Here is an 18,079-nt window from a genome sequence, read left to right as displayed (position 1 = left end):
AATGAGAAAAAAAATAAATTAAGAAGTTGAAATCACTGAAAAACACCCCAAATGTGGAAGAATGCTAAAACTGGGACATATATCGAGGGACACTGTACTGTGAGACAGTGGTAGCAGCAGATTAATGAAAGTTAAAATTGAGAACTGCAGAGATCAAGAAACATGGAAGTGCTATCACCTCCCGAACAACTACGAGGATGCTACTGTAAGACTACAGGACAACAAACTGAGAAGGTGCAAAAAAGTAATGTCACACACAGATACACATTAGTTCTCCCTGGATGGCCTGTATGTTTTGATTAAAACCCAAGACTGCTGAACGAGGCACTTTTTCTACTTGGAAATATGAAATTCCCTGACAAAGCCAGCACCGTAAGTTTTCCCCAGTAGCTCAAGCAGCAAAACTCTGTGTACCAAAATTCAAGCTTCCAAAACACCATTTGAATCATTTGGATACTTTAACATCATACATATGTGGATGCTGACAATGTTCCCCAGATAATCCTGATACTATTCGATTGTGCCTTGTAACATCCTTAATGCAAGTGTTCTTACACTGTTTACACAACTGTGGTTTGTGTAATTCCACCTAGAGCTTTCTCTCTCTCCTTTTTAGACGACTGACTACTAATACAAATGTTCTGGAACTTCAGTACTGACGACCAAGATCACAATTTACCTCCACCATTAGTTACCACCGTGCTCCCTCGGTTGTCTTGGTACTGACTTTCTCTCCGCAGTCTCTGTTCTTTAGTGATCTCTGCCACACGTAACGGGAGGTCTGAGAACTCATCTGTTGGCTTTAGAAAACACACAGTGAGGGCAAGAAAACACCCTTCTCTGGAAACACCATCTTGATTTGTGCTCTTACTCCAACTGCCCTGTTTTGCCCCTACAAATCACTAACTTAAAGCAAAATACAGCAATAGAGTTTGGGTTTTTAAAAACAACCCCAAACATATTTAAGCTTTCCTGGAAAAACCACCTTCTCTGCAGTTTTGCTTGCAATATCTACAACTCCTTGAAAACATCCCAGGATGTAAATTCCTAAAACCCTCTCAAAAATTAAGCTAGGAGTTCAAGCTCACTGAAACACTTTAGGTCTTGGTTATAGCCTTTTCTAGCCATCTCAAGAGGAAAAGAGAGCTTCTTCCTGGGAAAGTAATTGACAATCTCCTTGCCAAGAGACCCCATGTTCCTGCTTTTAAATGGCAAACAGATTTCATTTTTAACATTTGAAACAAGGCACAAAAAAAAGCTGAAGTTTCCATCTTTTTTGAACCTTAATTTTCATATCCAGATTTATTTTATTGAAACTGGGTAATTGTAGTTGACTCAACATTATAACACGATACAGGTTACAAGCTTTTTCTAAAATGAGGAACCTCCTTTTTCCCATCTTTTGCACTCCAGTAAATTCATCTGTGCTACACTGTTACACACATTTCTCTCATCACTTCCAACTTTGTCTCCATCCCATATGAACTCATGCTTGTTTTTCTTCAATACACAACGAATAGTTTTGACTTAAGGCAACCTGTGCACTAGCATATACACATTACCTATTGAATATGCTTCCAGACGTATACCTATTAGTGGTCTTTCCTGTACAATACTGTACTCAACAAAAATAAAGCTGCAACACTTACTTCATTCCCTGACCATCTTTTGTCTCCGCTGTCCACACTGTTGAAGCCAGAATCAAGTGCTCCATATGGGCGACTGGAATAGAGCTCCTCGTGGCTGTCAAACACACAGTTTTAGTTACTGGAATATAAACATCACCAAAAGCTTCCCAGCTCTTACAGAGCAAAAGCAGAGTAAGCTCCCAAGCACAGTTGCATTCCCAAGCTCAGAATGTTAGAAAGCATCGTACTCAGTTTGCTGCATAGAGCAAGAGGCATGTGCTGACAACCACATACCCATCAGTCAGCTGTCCACCTGCCACTGCCCGGCGTTTTAAGAGCTAATCTGATCCAAAGTACATCTCCATACTTCAAACAGTTCCCAAGCAGAAATTATGACAGAGAAAATGCCAAAGTGGTCTCTTACTTCATAAGTCAAACTTTCATTTTCCACTACTCATATGTTTTTGTTTAAAAAACACTGTCCCACCAGCTTTTTCATAGGTAAACATAAACCCATGCAAAATCACTAAACCTACAGGTGCATCAGAATATACCACACCAAAGTAAGCAGGATGTATTACACAGCTATCTTCTGGATCATAAATACCTAAGAAACAGTGCAGTAAGCTGGACAGTATTTCAAAACCTTCATCATACAATAAATATAGAAGTACAGTTTGCATCTGCAGAGCCTTTGTCAATGACATGTCTAGACAAAGGCATTAGACATGTGCCTAGTGTTACAATAACCAAACAGCCATACAGTTCTTCTCTAAATTTCTGGGCTCAGAAACTACGTAATTCAGCAGTACAGCCATCACAGATGTCAACTCTGGCAACTGTTGCAGATAGCAACAGTGAGAGAGACAATGGGACTTGTCTGATCCACTGCAGATGGCATTTCACAATGGCTCAACTGTCCTACTGGCAGTCGCTGCCCCAGGGAGAACTGCAGCAGTAATTACTGCATAATACACAAGGAAGAACGAATTTCAGGAAGCTAATTGCTTCACCCCATCATAACTATACTGCAGGTCATTTTCTCACTGGTATTGCTCTCAAGTTGTTGCTCCCTCTGAAATCCCTCTTTCAGGAAATACTTCTTTTCAAATGATTATTACTATTATTAATGCAGCAGCGTATGCGTGCGTGGGACTCAGTAGAACAGTGACAGGCTATTGCCCTGGGCTATTTTGACTTTCAGACAGACACAGCAAAAAAGTAAGAGGAGGGATAGAGGGCTACAGATGAGAAACATCAGGCTATACAGCTGCTTCTCTGCAGATCTAGACTCTGCAAGTTTGTACCGAAAGACAAGCTCTTTTACCTGCATGGAGTTTTGATTAACTCAAAAGAGTTCCACCGTTCTGGCCCTGTATTTGAACAGAAAGATTATCTACAAAATAAACCCCCAGAAAGAGAAAAGGGGAAAGAAAAACAACTGCTGCCTTTTGTGTGGGGAAGGGAAGGAATGACCATGAAATCACCCAGTACAGTTAGAGAGCTATCAATTTGAATCACTGATGATAGAACTACACCTATGCAAACAGTTCACTCTACTAAATATTGGATTTAAAACACAGGTCAAAGACAAATCCATGTGCAATATAACTCCATTTTAAAGGGATCAATATTTTCAGAATCCCTGTTCTAAGTTGAACAATTACTGCAAATTGAAGGGCAACAACATGACTATTTGGTTGCATCTCAAAAGAAGGAAGTATTTTGATATAAAATTTCTCCTTTTAGCCTTCCTTTTCCATCAGAGATTTTGAAAAGCTATACATCTAACACTAAGACTTTTTGAGGTTCCACATATTCATGAACAATTTTTCCAGGGCTCCTGAACCAGGTGAGACAAGACTTTTATTCCTTCCTGACTAGCAAGCTACAAGGAACAACAACTAGGCATTTGGACAGATCAGAGCATTCTGGGGCAACTACAACTCACGTGGGAAGCTATGTAAGGCTTGAAAGCAAAGGATGAGAGGTTGAATGCCTGGGAAGACCAATAGTCACAGGAAAGACAAAACTTGTCAGTGTTTTTAAATATGCAGCTCCAAAGCCACACTGAACCACGTATTTTTAACTCCAAGAACTCCAAGCCCCAGAACATCCACTACACTGCTTCATGCACAAGTACATCATATTTAAGCCACCTAAATCCACACACCCAGTTTGCCTCAACACCAAAAGAGTTGCTACACAGTTTTGACAGGTCTGCCTCCTGTGACCTCACTCCACTGACACCCTGAGCTGCTCTGACTTCAGTGTGCAAAGCAGCAGATCAAAACTTGCTGCAAGGTAAGGTCCACATAGCTTATGTTTAGAAAAGGACAGTAACAGACAAGGTTTCCCTCTGGTAAGACACTTTGATATAATGTGCCATGGCTAAAATAAATAGTTAGCTGTGCTAACCTCCCAACCACACCACTTTCTGCAATAGTGTTTCAGAGTATCTTGCTTTATTAGGTGTATTAACAGCTTTATTTTTAAAAAGTATGTGATCACAAGTGAACACACAGCACAAGTCCAACTTCCTGAAACTCTCAGAATATCTACCACTCAAGTTTCAGATTATTAACCTCCATGGTATTTCTCACCTAGCTTATCAGATAAAGCAGCAACAAAGTCTAGATGTACTGACTGATACCTTATTTCTACTGGTCACCTGTGAAGATAACAAACATGTCTTGTGACTTGCCTGGAAATATTAACTATACTGTAGCTGAATGTTTTATTTCTTTCATCCCAAATTCCAGAACATAGTAATTTGAGAACCTCTCTTCCAGTGGATCCTTCTACCATTTTCTCCTAACACATACTTGATCCACAGCCAGTGCTTCCGTGGGTAGACAAAGGCAGGAGGAACAACCTGAAACACTAAATGCCCTAAACAGCACAGTAACAAAAAAATAATTCCATCACCAACTCTTACTTCCTCTTGGAGATGGAAAACCAGCTGAAGCTCATTTCATATGGCTGAATCCAGAAGCAACTCTAGGGAAAGAATCCTCAAACAGTTCTGCATTTTTTTACATTCATAATTCCAAGCAATGATTAGAACATGTTCATTCTCATTTCAAAAGAGCAACTGATGAAATCTTTCACAGTAATGCACTGATTTTGTTGGAATTTCTCTTAAAAACAAACTATGCTAAGGATAGAAAGATCATGACATTTTATCATTTTGAGCTTTTTCTTTTCAGTATTACCAAGTATTACAGAGCTGTCTGCAACAGCTCATACTTGAGGAAGCTGCGTAACACTCAAAACGCTCACACATTGACCTCATCCAGCAAAATAATTTAAGACATTCGGTGAGGAATCCCTCAGTCCCTCATGTAAATCCTTCTTCACAAGGATGACTTATGATGGTTTATTGTGAGGCCCTCTGATTTGTGTTTTATGGCTGCTAAGACAGCAGTATATCCTTTAGCAACTTTTATTCCTCCACACCTTATTACCACCTTCCAAGGTGACTGAGTTAATTTTTAGACATATCTTTAGTTTCAAACTTCACCGACTCCCTTTCCTCTGTATCATGTAAGAGAAATAAATCTTAACTCCTGCTTTTCTCTAGACGATTTAGCAGCTGATATGGCTGACTGTTCCAATATTTGTGTTACAATGCTAAGCAGTAGTGCCAAGTGAAAGCTTGCCAAAAATAACAGTTTACTAATGGGGTGGAGATCAGCATTTACACCTGCAGCCTGAGCACAGCAGTTACAGAATTCTGTACAAAAGGTTAAAAATCACAGCAGGGATATACTTCAGCAAGTATGTGGAAAATACTAAGATTTTACAAGCTGAACACACGTTAACAACATGAGAGCAAGCCTCCTGTACTAAGAAGATACCAACACTCTCTTCTTACTGTCTATCAACTATACTGCTGCCTTTCATATGATATTACCCAAGTAGTCTTCTGAACTGGTACTTGCTTTTTACATAGTGGCACCTTGTTAGAATGCATCATGAGACAACACGAATGATACTCTTCAGAGAAGAATCACAGAATCAGAGAATAATAGAGCTTGGAAGGCACCTCTGGAGATCATCTAGTCCAACTCTCAAAGTCACTTCCATCAATGCATTTACCAAAGAACAATCCTGGGATCTGTTTTTTTTTTTTAAATTACAAATTTTTCCTGAATTTCATCTAAACTAGGATTATGCCAAACTTACCAAGATCCAAATCCCATGGGTCTCCTATCATAGTCAGGCAAGTCTGGAGCTATCTTGCATGCTTCTATGTTCAGGTATTTAAATATGTGAAATTTTCCTTTTATACATATCTTTAAAAAAAACCAAAGGAAAACAGATTATATGAGAATAATTTGGCACTAGATTTTCAAATTATTCTACAGACATTTAACCTGTAATTGAGAGTAATACGTGAGCACATTTACATCAACTAATGCATCTTGTCTTCTAATTTCACTGCATTTTAGAGGAACAGCTATAGTGGAGCATCACGGGATGCCCGTGACAGACAAATGGAAGCTGCACTCCACACCTGGCCTGCATACAACTTTGGCAGCTGGATGCTGAAATTTCATCATGCAAACAAGACAGAAGCATTTACAAGTACTAGAATTTATAGGCTTGGCATCGGAACAGATGCATCCCACCCATGCCCAGCTTTGAATGGCAGTGGCAGACTGCCCAAGCAAGCTCAAATTTAAAATGAATGAAGCTGGTAACAGCTGTCTTGGCTTTCAAAAGGGAGGCAAAAGTACAGGTCTTAGCATGTGCCACTCTTGACTCAGATGCAGCAGATCACAGTAGAGCCTGTTTTACTCAAGGAGTTATAGACCCACATTAAAAATAAAATTAGTCACTAACCACACTGCGTTTTCTAGCTCAAAGGCCAATTTGAGCACTCTGCAGCAAAGTGAACCGGCACACAGCAGCACTGAGGCCTCTAAGTTTGATTTTGTGCTACTTAAATGTCAAGGCTTGCCTAACAGGGCTTTATCTCTCCTAAACTGAAAGCTGAAATGTTCAGCTAACATTATACCAAGAATTCCACTGCAGCAATATCCCATAGGTGAGACTACTATTACAGCAAACAGGAGAAAAAGGGATTTTTCAAGCTGTGCTATATATTTAACTCTTTTAGACAACACAATTTATATAAATCCCTTTGTTCTTAAATAAAACTTGCAATATAATCCTTCTGCCTTTAATTTTGTCTGCCCTTTTTATTTGAACTAGTGACCTGAATTTCTAGCTGCAGTTTACCTGTGCAGGGGGTGACTGGAGAGGGTTGTTCTCTAACATGATGGTCTGCAGATGTCTGAGGTTCCTATAACAAACTGGTATCGTTGTTATTTTATTGCAGGAGAAATCTAATCGAATCAAAGGCAACTCAGCAAGCTCTGCAGGCAGAAAATAAACACAATTCATCAGATTTAAGAGTGAGGGTATAAAAATATGCATTTTACAAAATACTCAAGTACACTGCTCTAGCTCTCAGGGGAAGAAAAAGGCATTAAAATGAAGAAGTGCTTGAGGTCTCTGCTGTTGACTGACAGCCTTTATCTCACCTTCAGGTAAACACACCAAATTATTTCTTCTCACGTTTAGGTCCCGTAAGGATTCCAAATGGCCAATCTGTGGAGGTATTGTCTGTATTTCATTACAGCTCACATCCTACAGAGCAAAAGTAAAGAATGAGTTAGTGGTTTTGACATTACCACCACTGACTGGTAAGGCTCTGTTAATTACAATGCATGGTGTTTTATTTAGGGACTGAAAAAGACAACTATTTACATAACACCTCAGATTCTGATATTCATTAAAACTCACTGCTGATGTGAAGCATTAGTCTCATTTTAAATACACAGGGAAATAAAATAGAAGATCAAGCATTCAAATGTAGAAGTTTATTTCAAGTTGTCTCGTTCAAGTTATTCCATATTATTTGGGACAGTACAACTTGCTATATAAAAGCTTTTTGCCAGAAACAGATGCATCAACAGCTCTAATTCCTTTCTCTCAAAACCAGGCCAGACTTATCCAGTACAAGGCATCTTTCCCTCACATTTTTTTCTTAAATCTCAGGAGTGCTTAAAACCTTTACACAAAGTTCAAAGCATAGTATGGAAGACAGAAATCTTCCTTATACTAAGAAAAGATTTAAGTAATTTGCTATTGCATACAAGTGACTGGTTCATAATCACAAAGTTATCAGCAGAACAAGAAACAGGGTATTAAACTTGCCCATGCCCACACTGAATCCTATTTACTGCATTAAACTGACCAGTTTTTTTTTAAAAAAGCTATTTCTTCTGAAGCACCTCTGAACATATTTAACACATTGATTAAAGACTGGTTTGTAATAGTTAAAAAAATAAGTGTATACTCACAAGCTCTGTCAGCTGTCTGAGCTGTCCAATTTCTTCAGGTATTGAAACCAACTTATTATTACTTGCTATCAAAACTTTTAGTGGCAGACTACAGAGGTGGACTGGCAATGTTGAGAGCTGGTTTCGACTTTTTGGACAGAAAGAAAGCAAAATCATCAGAACTCTAGTAACAAAGAACTGCACATCCTAATGCACTCAAAGCACACTGTTTAAATGATTAATGCGTTTTTTATATAATTACTGTAAAAGTAGTTCCATAAAGTCTTTCTTTATTACTTGCTTTACCTAGTTATGTGTGAACAAACTCTGACTATCAAGCACCAAACTTTATCAGATACTTTTGAACTCTGTGCTCGGGAACATTCTATTTCCATGCCCTTCAGGTGGTTCTGATAACTGGCCACCCTCTTTCCCAAATGAGTATGTTTGACAGCGTGCAGAAGCCTTTCTGATAGGTAGTGCTGCAGGTCAGCACATACAAAATGCCACAGGGAAAGCCATTACTTAATTAGAAACATACTTCAGCATGTCATGTAGATTAAGTAACTTGATATGATGGCTTTCATTATCCCAAAATACAGTCTTGGACATCTCCTTATAAACTACAACTTGAGCAAATATGAGGTTGTAAGACTGAACCATAACCTTAAATAAGAGTCAGGCAGGATGAAAATGGATTGTAAAAGCTAAAGATTTGCTTTAAAACATAGCAAGAAGCAGTGACTGCATGATTAAAAAGTAAGTTATTACGATCTTAACTAAGGCTTTGATCAGGTGTTGACATTTACCGAAATATGCTGTTGTTTTATTTTGTACTTGAAACCTCGAATTTCCCTACTATTAAAAAAAATAGTAGTAAAAAGTTCTGAGCCATAAGTGAACCAGCAGCAACTTTTAAAAGGATAATAATTGGCCTGCACCTACTAGAGATCATAGCAATAGGAAACACTTACCTGATTCATATCCTATTCCTACAATTGCCACCATCAATAAAAAATGAAAATAAAGAAACATAAGCATACTGAATTGGCAAAAGTATAATATGAGCAGGAAGCAGACTGAAGTTTTTCTGGATTGGTATCACTGCTGATTGGTGGCAAGGAACTTTCAACACCTCTTAAAAAGCCTTCTACAAATGAAGGATGCTGTACACTTCCTGATGATGCTGAATTTCATCAATGATTGATTTCAACACCTACAGTGAATTTCACAAGCAGGCTAAGTTGCAGCAATTACCTTTAATGCTGGCAGAGAAGCATTAATGCTTGAGAAAGGTCTTTAAAAGCCACCAGGACAGAGAAGGTAAAGGGAAATTGTGTAAGCTTTATTCAGCAGCTGAGAGATGAATTGCAAAGCTATCCAAGAGCTCTATCCTCTCTTTTCAGTCTGCGTCCCTGTGTTTCATATGAAAACTACTGAAATTTATTTTGTGGGTCCTTTAAGCTGGAATTTGCTTATTTCTTCACACTCTACTTCTACAAGCAGCTGCTTAATCCTCATGTTCCCTAAGTTGGTAAAACAGGTTCAGGTTGCTTTGATTCAATGACACCCACTATAACAACGTGAGGATTACAGCAGTAGTGTTAGCAGTACTTATGGATGCATCAGAATTTACAAACCCAGACTACTGATGCTTAAGCAAAAATCTCTACAACAATCATTACCTGATATTTAGAAACGTTAAAGACTGTAAGTTCAACACGGCCTCTGGGATATACCGAATGCAGTTCTGGTACAAATTAAGACTCTCAAGGGAGACAAAGTGACATGCTTCAGCAGGAAGCTCTGACAGCCTGTTCCGTGACAAATCTGAAGGGAGGGAAAAAAGAAACATTCAGTAAAGCTATTCTAAAACTTCATGAGCACAATTACTGTTTGTGTGTTTCTCACCACACAGTGGGAACAGTTGGGCAGGAATTGGTTTCACAAAAATTTCAAGATCATGAGGCAACTCACTTCACACACAAAATAAACCTGTATCTCCTGAAATCTTACAGCCACAATGAGAACAAGACAGCCAGATGCAGCACCCCTTCGACACTCATGCTTTTGTACCCCAAACTGCCTTATGCTTGAGGAAGCTAGTTTAAGGTGCTGAAAGCCCAGCTTCCTATCTCTGTTTCAGGACTATCTTTAGGTTATGGAGCTGGTACTGGGTGAGCAATGCTGTAATGAAAAGAATCAGAAAGTACTTTTCCCCAGTCCACTGCTGAGGTATTCTCTGCTACATGTAAATCGGCCTCAGATTTCGGGTCTAAAATATACACTTACTATACACACATATTTAGAGATAACAGCTCCCACAGGGGAACCATGAGCCACACACCTTAGACGAGCCACCTAGACTCTAGCCGAAATAATTCCCTCCTTCACAAAGATATGAGTCCAAGTCTGTAATCCCAACCAAGCAATGGAAGGATTTCCAATAAAGGGCCTCCCCACTGCAGAGAAATGCTCTGCTTGCTGCTAGCAATAAGGCTTTACTCCTCCTTTGGGATCACACACTCCTTGCTTGGCAAGAGACAGTTTAACCAAAACTACTACCAGACATTTGTATTTGAAGAACCAGTATCTTTGCTTAGCCAGTTCCAATTAGGAGCCTATACATATGCAAATATTCTTGACTATTACTCTCCTTCAGGAGTAAAAGCTGCATGTATATATAATGCAGGTGCTAAGGACACTTCTTTTTTTCTGTAAAGGTGAAGGAAATTTCTTGCTTATAAATATCAAAGGACAATTCTCACAAACACACCCAGTTCTTAATTCTGACAGGAATTATGCTCACAACAAGAGCACCTTGTGTCACCAGGGAGTTCCTACAGAGATACTGCCTGGTTAATAAACTGATGCTTCATTTTCACATGTTCAAGGGAGGGCAGACATTCCTTGTAAAAACCCATCTAACCTGAACTGGTGTCATGAATTAAGAAAAAAAACAAACCTCAAATTTAATATTTCTTTTTGTTTGGAATTTCAATTTCTCCTCATCAGCATAAGAAAATAAAAGCCAAAACATATACAATAACCTGATATTAATTTCTGTACCTTTATTCCATTAAGGAACCATCCAATGCAGATGGCTTTCTGAAATCTGACAAGTGCAGACAGGTCAGGTGTCTCTTGACATTTTAGGTTTTTTTTTCCATGCAAGAAGATTTTCCAAGGTAAAAAAGCCCTGTCCATAGAGATCCTGCCTGCGACTGTTCCAATGTACTCTGCCCCAGGTTGCCCGATGAAATAGATCACTCCAGATTCAGTCAGAACTGACTCTAGACTTAACTCAGTGCTTAGAACAAGCCACAGGCTACTAGTGGTAAATAACAAGTATTGTAAAATCCTGGTATAAAGCAGCACTACAGAAAACATTGATGAGAAAAACCTCCAGATGTACTTCAGTGTGTAACTGGGAAGGAACTGCCTTATCCAACCTACAGAAGCCAACCACAGTAGAGGTTTTGATGGAAATAGAGTTCAGCAGATGTGGCAGGGTGCACAGATAAGACAACATGAAAATCATAAAAACTTCTAACCTGCCAATACAGAAGGCAATGGGGAACATAAAGCACTCTGTTCAGCAATGAGGATTAATAAATAATTTAAAAATAAAAAAATACAATAAATGTTTTTTTCCAGCTTGTATCAGCCTCAAACATGACCTCAGCTGAAACTTGTCCAAACTTCATTTTGAAAACCCAATGCTTTTAAAAGAACGTTCCCAACCAGCTGTGACACACACAGCTTGCCATAAGGTTCCACAGTACATGCATACAGCTGTATGTTACCATATAAAAAAGAAGAAAAAAGCAAGTTATTTCAGAGATGACAAGAAACAAGCAAGAGCAATGAAACCCCAAACCTTAGCTTCCACATTGACTAGATGCTTAAGCACCTATGTATTTTAAAAAAAAATTACAACACTGATTCACATATAAGGTGTGTTTCTCAGTGTCCTTGGAGGATGGGACTGAATCCCACCACCTATATCATAGTGCCCCAACATCCTCCAGCATACAGCTTAGGCTCTCCTTCATGCTACAGTGCTGGCAAAGTCTGGTTTAACAAAGAGATACGGCTCCCAAGTAATGAGCCATAAGCTCTGGCAGAAGAGCCACAAAGAAAAAATTTCTCTCAACTCTGTTTTGGAAAGGGTTTAACCAAAAATGTAAGAATTCTCAACTGCTTTTTGTTCCACTTTATCACAGAACATTTAAAACCCAGTGTTTACATGTTGTGCAGATCACAGAGCATGAGCTAGGTCAGGAACTTCATATACTTGGTATTTCTAAAGAAATAACTCCCTGCAAAATAACAGTAGGTATGAAAAAATGAAAATACACCCTTTCAAACAACAAATGAGCTCATAACATGATAGAAATGAGACACCAAAGCGGGTTAGCAACAATGACTAAGTTTTTCCAGACTTCCCTCATCTACGGTGATTTTTAAAACTTAGCATTTCTGTTTACCAGTAGAAATTCAGTGGAAAGCAGATTAAATTAGAGCTGTATGTTGAAGCACCGGTATAGTTTCTTAAATAATTCAAACTAGGCCTAATGAATTATAAGTCTGGATAATAAAGCTACAGCATTGTTACTCGTGATGGCCATGAGAATGCTGTCTTTATACACAGCATCCACAATTTCATGTGTTTCAGTGGGGAGCTAAGAGGGAAGGTCTGACAGGACCATTAAAAAAGGCAAGTGCTGGAAAAAACCAACCCTACACTATCTTGTAAAATGAGAACACCTTGAGAATCAGAGGCAGTATATGATAAAATACAGCGTGAATCCTGAATCTGCAGATGAAGCACCACTCTGTTACCTGCAATCCTGCCTCGACCCCTGCAAACCTCCAACGTTTATTTAAATTTCCCGAAGTCCAGAACAGCATCCCTGAGACTCAGTAACATTTCTTATTTTGGCCAATTTCTCAAGAACCTTCTCCCAACTCCAGAAAGCAGACCTTAAATGGGACCAGAACGGGGGCAGAGTATAACAGTCATTGTACAAAACAATTCAACAACTCCATCCTCTTCCCCCACCTTCCTCCTAAAAATATCTGAATGAAAGGAACAGCTCTAACAAAACCAGGAGAGAAGCACAGAGAAAAGCACTCCAGTGGTTGGTTATATACTTACATATATGCTTCCCTGCAGTACAGAACTTTCCCACACAAAGTGGGAGTGAGGTAAAGGAAAAATAATGGTTTTTATTGAAAATATGTTGTCAATTAAGACTTGAGTGATATCCTCCTGATACTGTACATCTATTCAACAGCAACCAGAAAATAAAAAGCTGTTACAGTACAAATTCCTGTGCTAACTAAAATTTGTGCAAAGATTTATCTCCACTTCTCAGAAAAATGACTTTTTTTTTTTACAAATATTGTATCATGAGCTAAGCAGCAATTAGTAACTGCCAAATCAACCAAGACTGCGTAATCAGCATGATGCAGATGACATGCTTTAATACGTATGTGCACACGCTTGTGGCTTGACATACCATAAAGGACAAAGCAAATGACTAATTCTACCCCAAAAGCACAAATGCCAAATTTCTCTATGAATAAGCATATGAGTGAAATATGGTTATTCTACTTTGAACTAGGATTGACTTGTTTGTGCTCACATTTCATGGGTTAAAGTTACTGCTACCAGAAATCTGCTTTAAGAAAGGTTGTTCTAGGCTGCTAAAAATGGATGTGTTTCCTTGAAGGCACGATCCGTGTGGAATTTTGGCAAAGGGGATGCGTTCTTTGGAACTAAGCTCTTTGTGAAAGATAAAAAAAACCCAACAGCACAGATACAAAATGAAATCTCAGAGCAGAGTCAGATCACCAACCTTCTCCCTCTGAACTGGGATTCTGTTCAGAAAGCCAGCAAATCCAATAACAAATGTGACTACAGAATACATGCTGTTTAAAATGGCATCATTCGCCAGGAAATGCAAACTCTTCCCGCCCAAAGAAGAACGTTCCTCTAAGATCAAACATCAGCTGGGCTCTGTTCTCACACCTTTAACTTAATCAGTAACAGAAATTTAGTCTCCAAAGGGAAATCACTGATCCAGAGACGCACTGTTTAAGGTACGGGGTACTCAACCAACTATGCACGCTATACAGTGGGAGTTGCTGCTGGCACTCAAACAAGCTGGGTGGTGGTGAATTCCAATTCATCATGAGATGCTAATGTGATCAGTCCACTAATCCTGTTGCGATGGGAATACAGCTTCTGCTTCATTCCAATTAACTACCACAATGAAGGGCAATTCTAGGCCTGGGCTACACTACAGAATTTTATTTATAAAGATCTGCCTTTTGTCACCAGAGATCTGTATGTGTTCCCCACATACTTCTATTTTTTAATTTATTTTTTTTTTTAATATAATTTAAACCAGCAAGGCCTAGATTCTTGGCTGTCTATTCAAAACCAAATGTCAGCGACCACCAGAACACCCGCTGGCAAAATGCTAATGCAAAAGAGACTGTGAGTCTGTCAGCAGCTGTAAGCTGTGGGCTCCCACCCATGATGTATCATGTCTTCTATAACAACCCAGTTGCTGCTGCGTGACTTCAGCCCTGAATGTGCTGCAGTGATGCAACAATACTGGTATCTGTGAATTGACTTAATCCTGACGGTGACACTGGCTGCTGTATGCTGCCCTCAACTACGATGACTTCATTGGAAGGGCAAGAAAATGTTGTTTTCCCTGAAACTGTGAAGCACATGTTATAAAGAATGTGCTTTTAAGTTACAACGGACAAATCTAAGATATATGAGCTCGCATTTTTCAGACAAAAGTATATTTTCATATAAATAATTAGATAAACCACTCAACAGCCAGGAGGCTGACAGCCAGTGTAGTCGCAGACGGCGTAAGGCAGGATGAAGTGCTGGCTGTAAGAGGATAAAGTGCAGCTGTTCAAGAAGAATTATGTTCAAAACCTGGAACTGTGTGAACACTCTTTTTTTTATCAGGTACACAACTTAAGACCAGAAGCAAACTCCACAGTTTCACAATGATAACAACAAAACCGCAATCACCAGCTTCTCATAAAACACTCAAAAATATCCTTGAAGTAGCTGATGTAATCTCACAGATAGGGGAGTCAGTACACCTGAAGAACTCATTTACAACTACTGTTGCGGAAGAGTTGGGCTGCTCCCTGGTAATTAACTGCTTAAGTTTTAGGTATCATTCAGATAACGTCACTGAACAAATATTTTAAGGAACTCGATGCCATTTGATTGCTCAGTTATGACATTTAGAATCAAGTGTGCTAGAACAATTGAATTTCCAAGTGAATTTGAAGCACATCATTACATAAACCTTAACTCTATTTCGTCATTGATTCTGTTAGCTGAATAAACTCATGCATATTGATTCTGACTTTAATAATTGATTTGATCCACCTCCCAAACATTTCAGAACTTGAAATGAAAATCTAAGAACAATTTTTATGATCCTGATAAATCTTAGGAAACATTCCAGTAAAGCTATTAAAAGAAAATGAATAGTATGAAGCCTAGCCCTGAGCAGATAAGGTACTGGTATTAATGCACTGACTGTTTTCTTGCACAAGAAAACTAGAAATCATCATAAAAGAATACCTCTGTGATACAATTTTGGTGCTGTTGGCCTCTGTACTCAATACCTGGGCACATCTTCCTTTCTAAGCACTGAAAACGTCGGCGTTCTTAAAGCTCCATTTCACACCTGAAGATTTCCTGACGCAGGACAGGTGATTTTACCTCTTCCTGTCTGTTGTGATATTACACTTCACTCTTGTCATACACTAATTTAAAACAAACCTCAGAAATGTCATCTCCTGACTCAACTTCTACCTGTCAGTCCTGTCAAACCTGAACTTCCTGCAACTATTCTCCCATGTACTTAAGACACTCTTCTTGTAAGCCTCTTACGTTACAGTGAAAGAAGGTGACATTTACTGAACTGAAATGTGGTTTTTCCTTTGTTGTTTCACCTAAGTAATGCACACTGCCAGTGTGATAGCACCACTGCCCAAGTCGGAATACTCAAGTAACAGGCATAATATGAACACTGTTTTCACCTACACTATCTTTGTAGCCCGGTAATGAAATACATCCCCCAATTTCTAGTTTCTATTTTCAATTTTTCACAAAGGAAAACTAGAGTCAGACATGCAATCCACCCTTGATACACTTATTTCAATTCTCAGCAGATCCTTTCTCAGTATGTATGATAGTCAGCAGCAGTAATAGCAGCATTAAGTCGTGTTTTAACCATTTCCAGGGGCTATCACACTGTAACCACAAATCTTCAACCTGCTGGTTTTTACAACACGAACTGGGTATGATTTCTGCAGTTACAGAGAAAAAGAGGCAAAGGTTAGAGGTCTCTTCCAAATATCAACTTGGTGGTGCCATGCCTGGAACGCAGAAGTGCTTACCACTAAGGCCTACTTCTACAAACTGAGAATATTTTGCATGATATGGAAAACAAATGGAAAGATTACACTTCACACTGAAATCAGTCCTCAAGACTTCCCTCTCTGTGCACTAAAGACAAGGTTTGTTTTTATCCAAAACTACTTAACACCATCCTTTTATAAAACCTGTTTCAAATCATTGTCAAGTGTCACGTGTGGATCAGTTTCACATACCCTATTTTCTCTGCGTACTCAAGAGCATCTAAATAACAGTCAGACAAGGGAGTTTTGCAGAATTCAGCTTCCAAATTACTTTACTACACCCTTTTTTAGCAGTAAGTTGCTTCTTCAACTCTTCTCCATTAAAACACATCACATAAACCCAAGAAATGAATGAATTATAACTCTCAGACTAGTTTATGCAACAGTCACCATTCTCTGTTAAGACTAGAACAATCTATGTACAAAGTTCTGTGAGAACTTTAATCATACTAAATACAACTCAGTCATACCTGGGATCAAAGAGGGCAACAGAAGATTCTGAGCACCAACTCCCATTCTCGCTCCCTTTTTTCTCTCCACGTGACTTTAATGTATGTTTGCTGTAGTTTAGCACTCTTACATATGAATGAAAACCTCACAGGTGCCATCATAAAAAACATACATTATAGTCCTGCATTTAATATCACCTGCTGTATGTCCACTGACAAGAATGCATATTCCCAAAGAAAGCATGGTTTTCTCACAGGGGCAGCCCCAATGAGTATTGCAAGAAAAGGATGAGCATTCTAAATGGAGTAACAACCTGGAATACAATGCTACTTCCTCTGTGAAATAATGTAATTTTCCTTTTGCAAGGAATGTTGCTTATTAAAATAAAAAATCCCCACCCGAACAAACAAAAAAACAAGCCAAAAGACCAGGGGAAAGTATAGAACATCATTATGCAGCTGTTCTTGTGTCGTTACTGGAGAACAGGCAAGAAGCTGGGAATGCCTAATACTCTGTTGTCTCCAGTTGCTTTTCCTCTAGTTGGCTCTAGAGCAGAAAAATCAGTAGCTTAAAAGGATCAAACTGTTATGTCAAGTACTATTTATTAATTTTCCAGCACAGACCCTGGTTTCATGGGCAGCCACTCCGAGGCAGTGAAGGGAACGATTCTTTACTGGCCATGTGTTATCATCCCCTCCCTTGCACCAGCACTCCTGATTGTGCAGCCACACAGCCAGTTGGGTCTCATTACTGAGAGTAAATGCTGTAAAATCCAAAGCCACAAATAGTTTTTAGCCCTTCTGAGGCATGATCTGATTCATGCTGCAGTTGTGTAATCTCTAACAGCAATACAAGGGAGAGGATGGGAATGCGTGGCTGCGTGTGTAGAGAAGAGAGACCACGACTTTTGGCACCAGTGGGGATTTGGAGTAGCTGGTTAGCAAGAAGCACGAACAGCACTTTCTTTGGTTCCTTAACACACAGAGAGATGCAAACTTCTACTAACACAGAATGCTTTTCAGAGTAGCAAATACAGGGTTATGATCTGGGATTTATTTCCAAGTTTTTGCTCATTACAGATAGGTTCCTGTGTACACTTCATGGTATTTTAAGGATTGCACACAGTGGAGCGAAGCACTTCACGGAAGAGATGCAACCACTCCTCAGAGGAGC

General features: G+C 39.1%; 1 protein-coding gene across 1 annotated transcript in view; it reads right to left on the bottom strand.

The window, feature by feature from the left end:
- The window catches only part of LRCH3 (leucine rich repeats and calponin homology domain containing 3), a gene marked incomplete at both ends in the record, with an annotated part of 60,546 nt that overhangs the window by 23,727 nt on the left and 18,740 nt on the right, over nucleotides 1-18,079 (bottom strand). The window contains 7 exon segments of the mRNA XM_084267443.1: nucleotides 680-800; nucleotides 1,650-1,743; nucleotides 5,817-5,926; nucleotides 6,876-7,012; nucleotides 7,181-7,286; nucleotides 8,003-8,129; nucleotides 9,667-9,811. Of these exon segments, the coding sequence (XP_084123569.1) occupies nucleotides 680-800; nucleotides 1,650-1,743; nucleotides 5,817-5,926; nucleotides 6,876-7,012; nucleotides 7,181-7,286; nucleotides 8,003-8,129; nucleotides 9,667-9,811 (840 nt within the window).

The sequence above is a fragment of the Gallinula chloropus genome, assembly GCF_964237585.1.
Source record: "Gallinula chloropus genome assembly, chromosome: 8".
Taxonomy (NCBI): domain Eukaryota; kingdom Metazoa; phylum Chordata; class Aves; order Gruiformes; family Rallidae; genus Gallinula; species Gallinula chloropus.
Note: the sequence above shows the minus strand (reverse complement) of the source record. Positions and strands in the feature narration are given on the sequence as shown.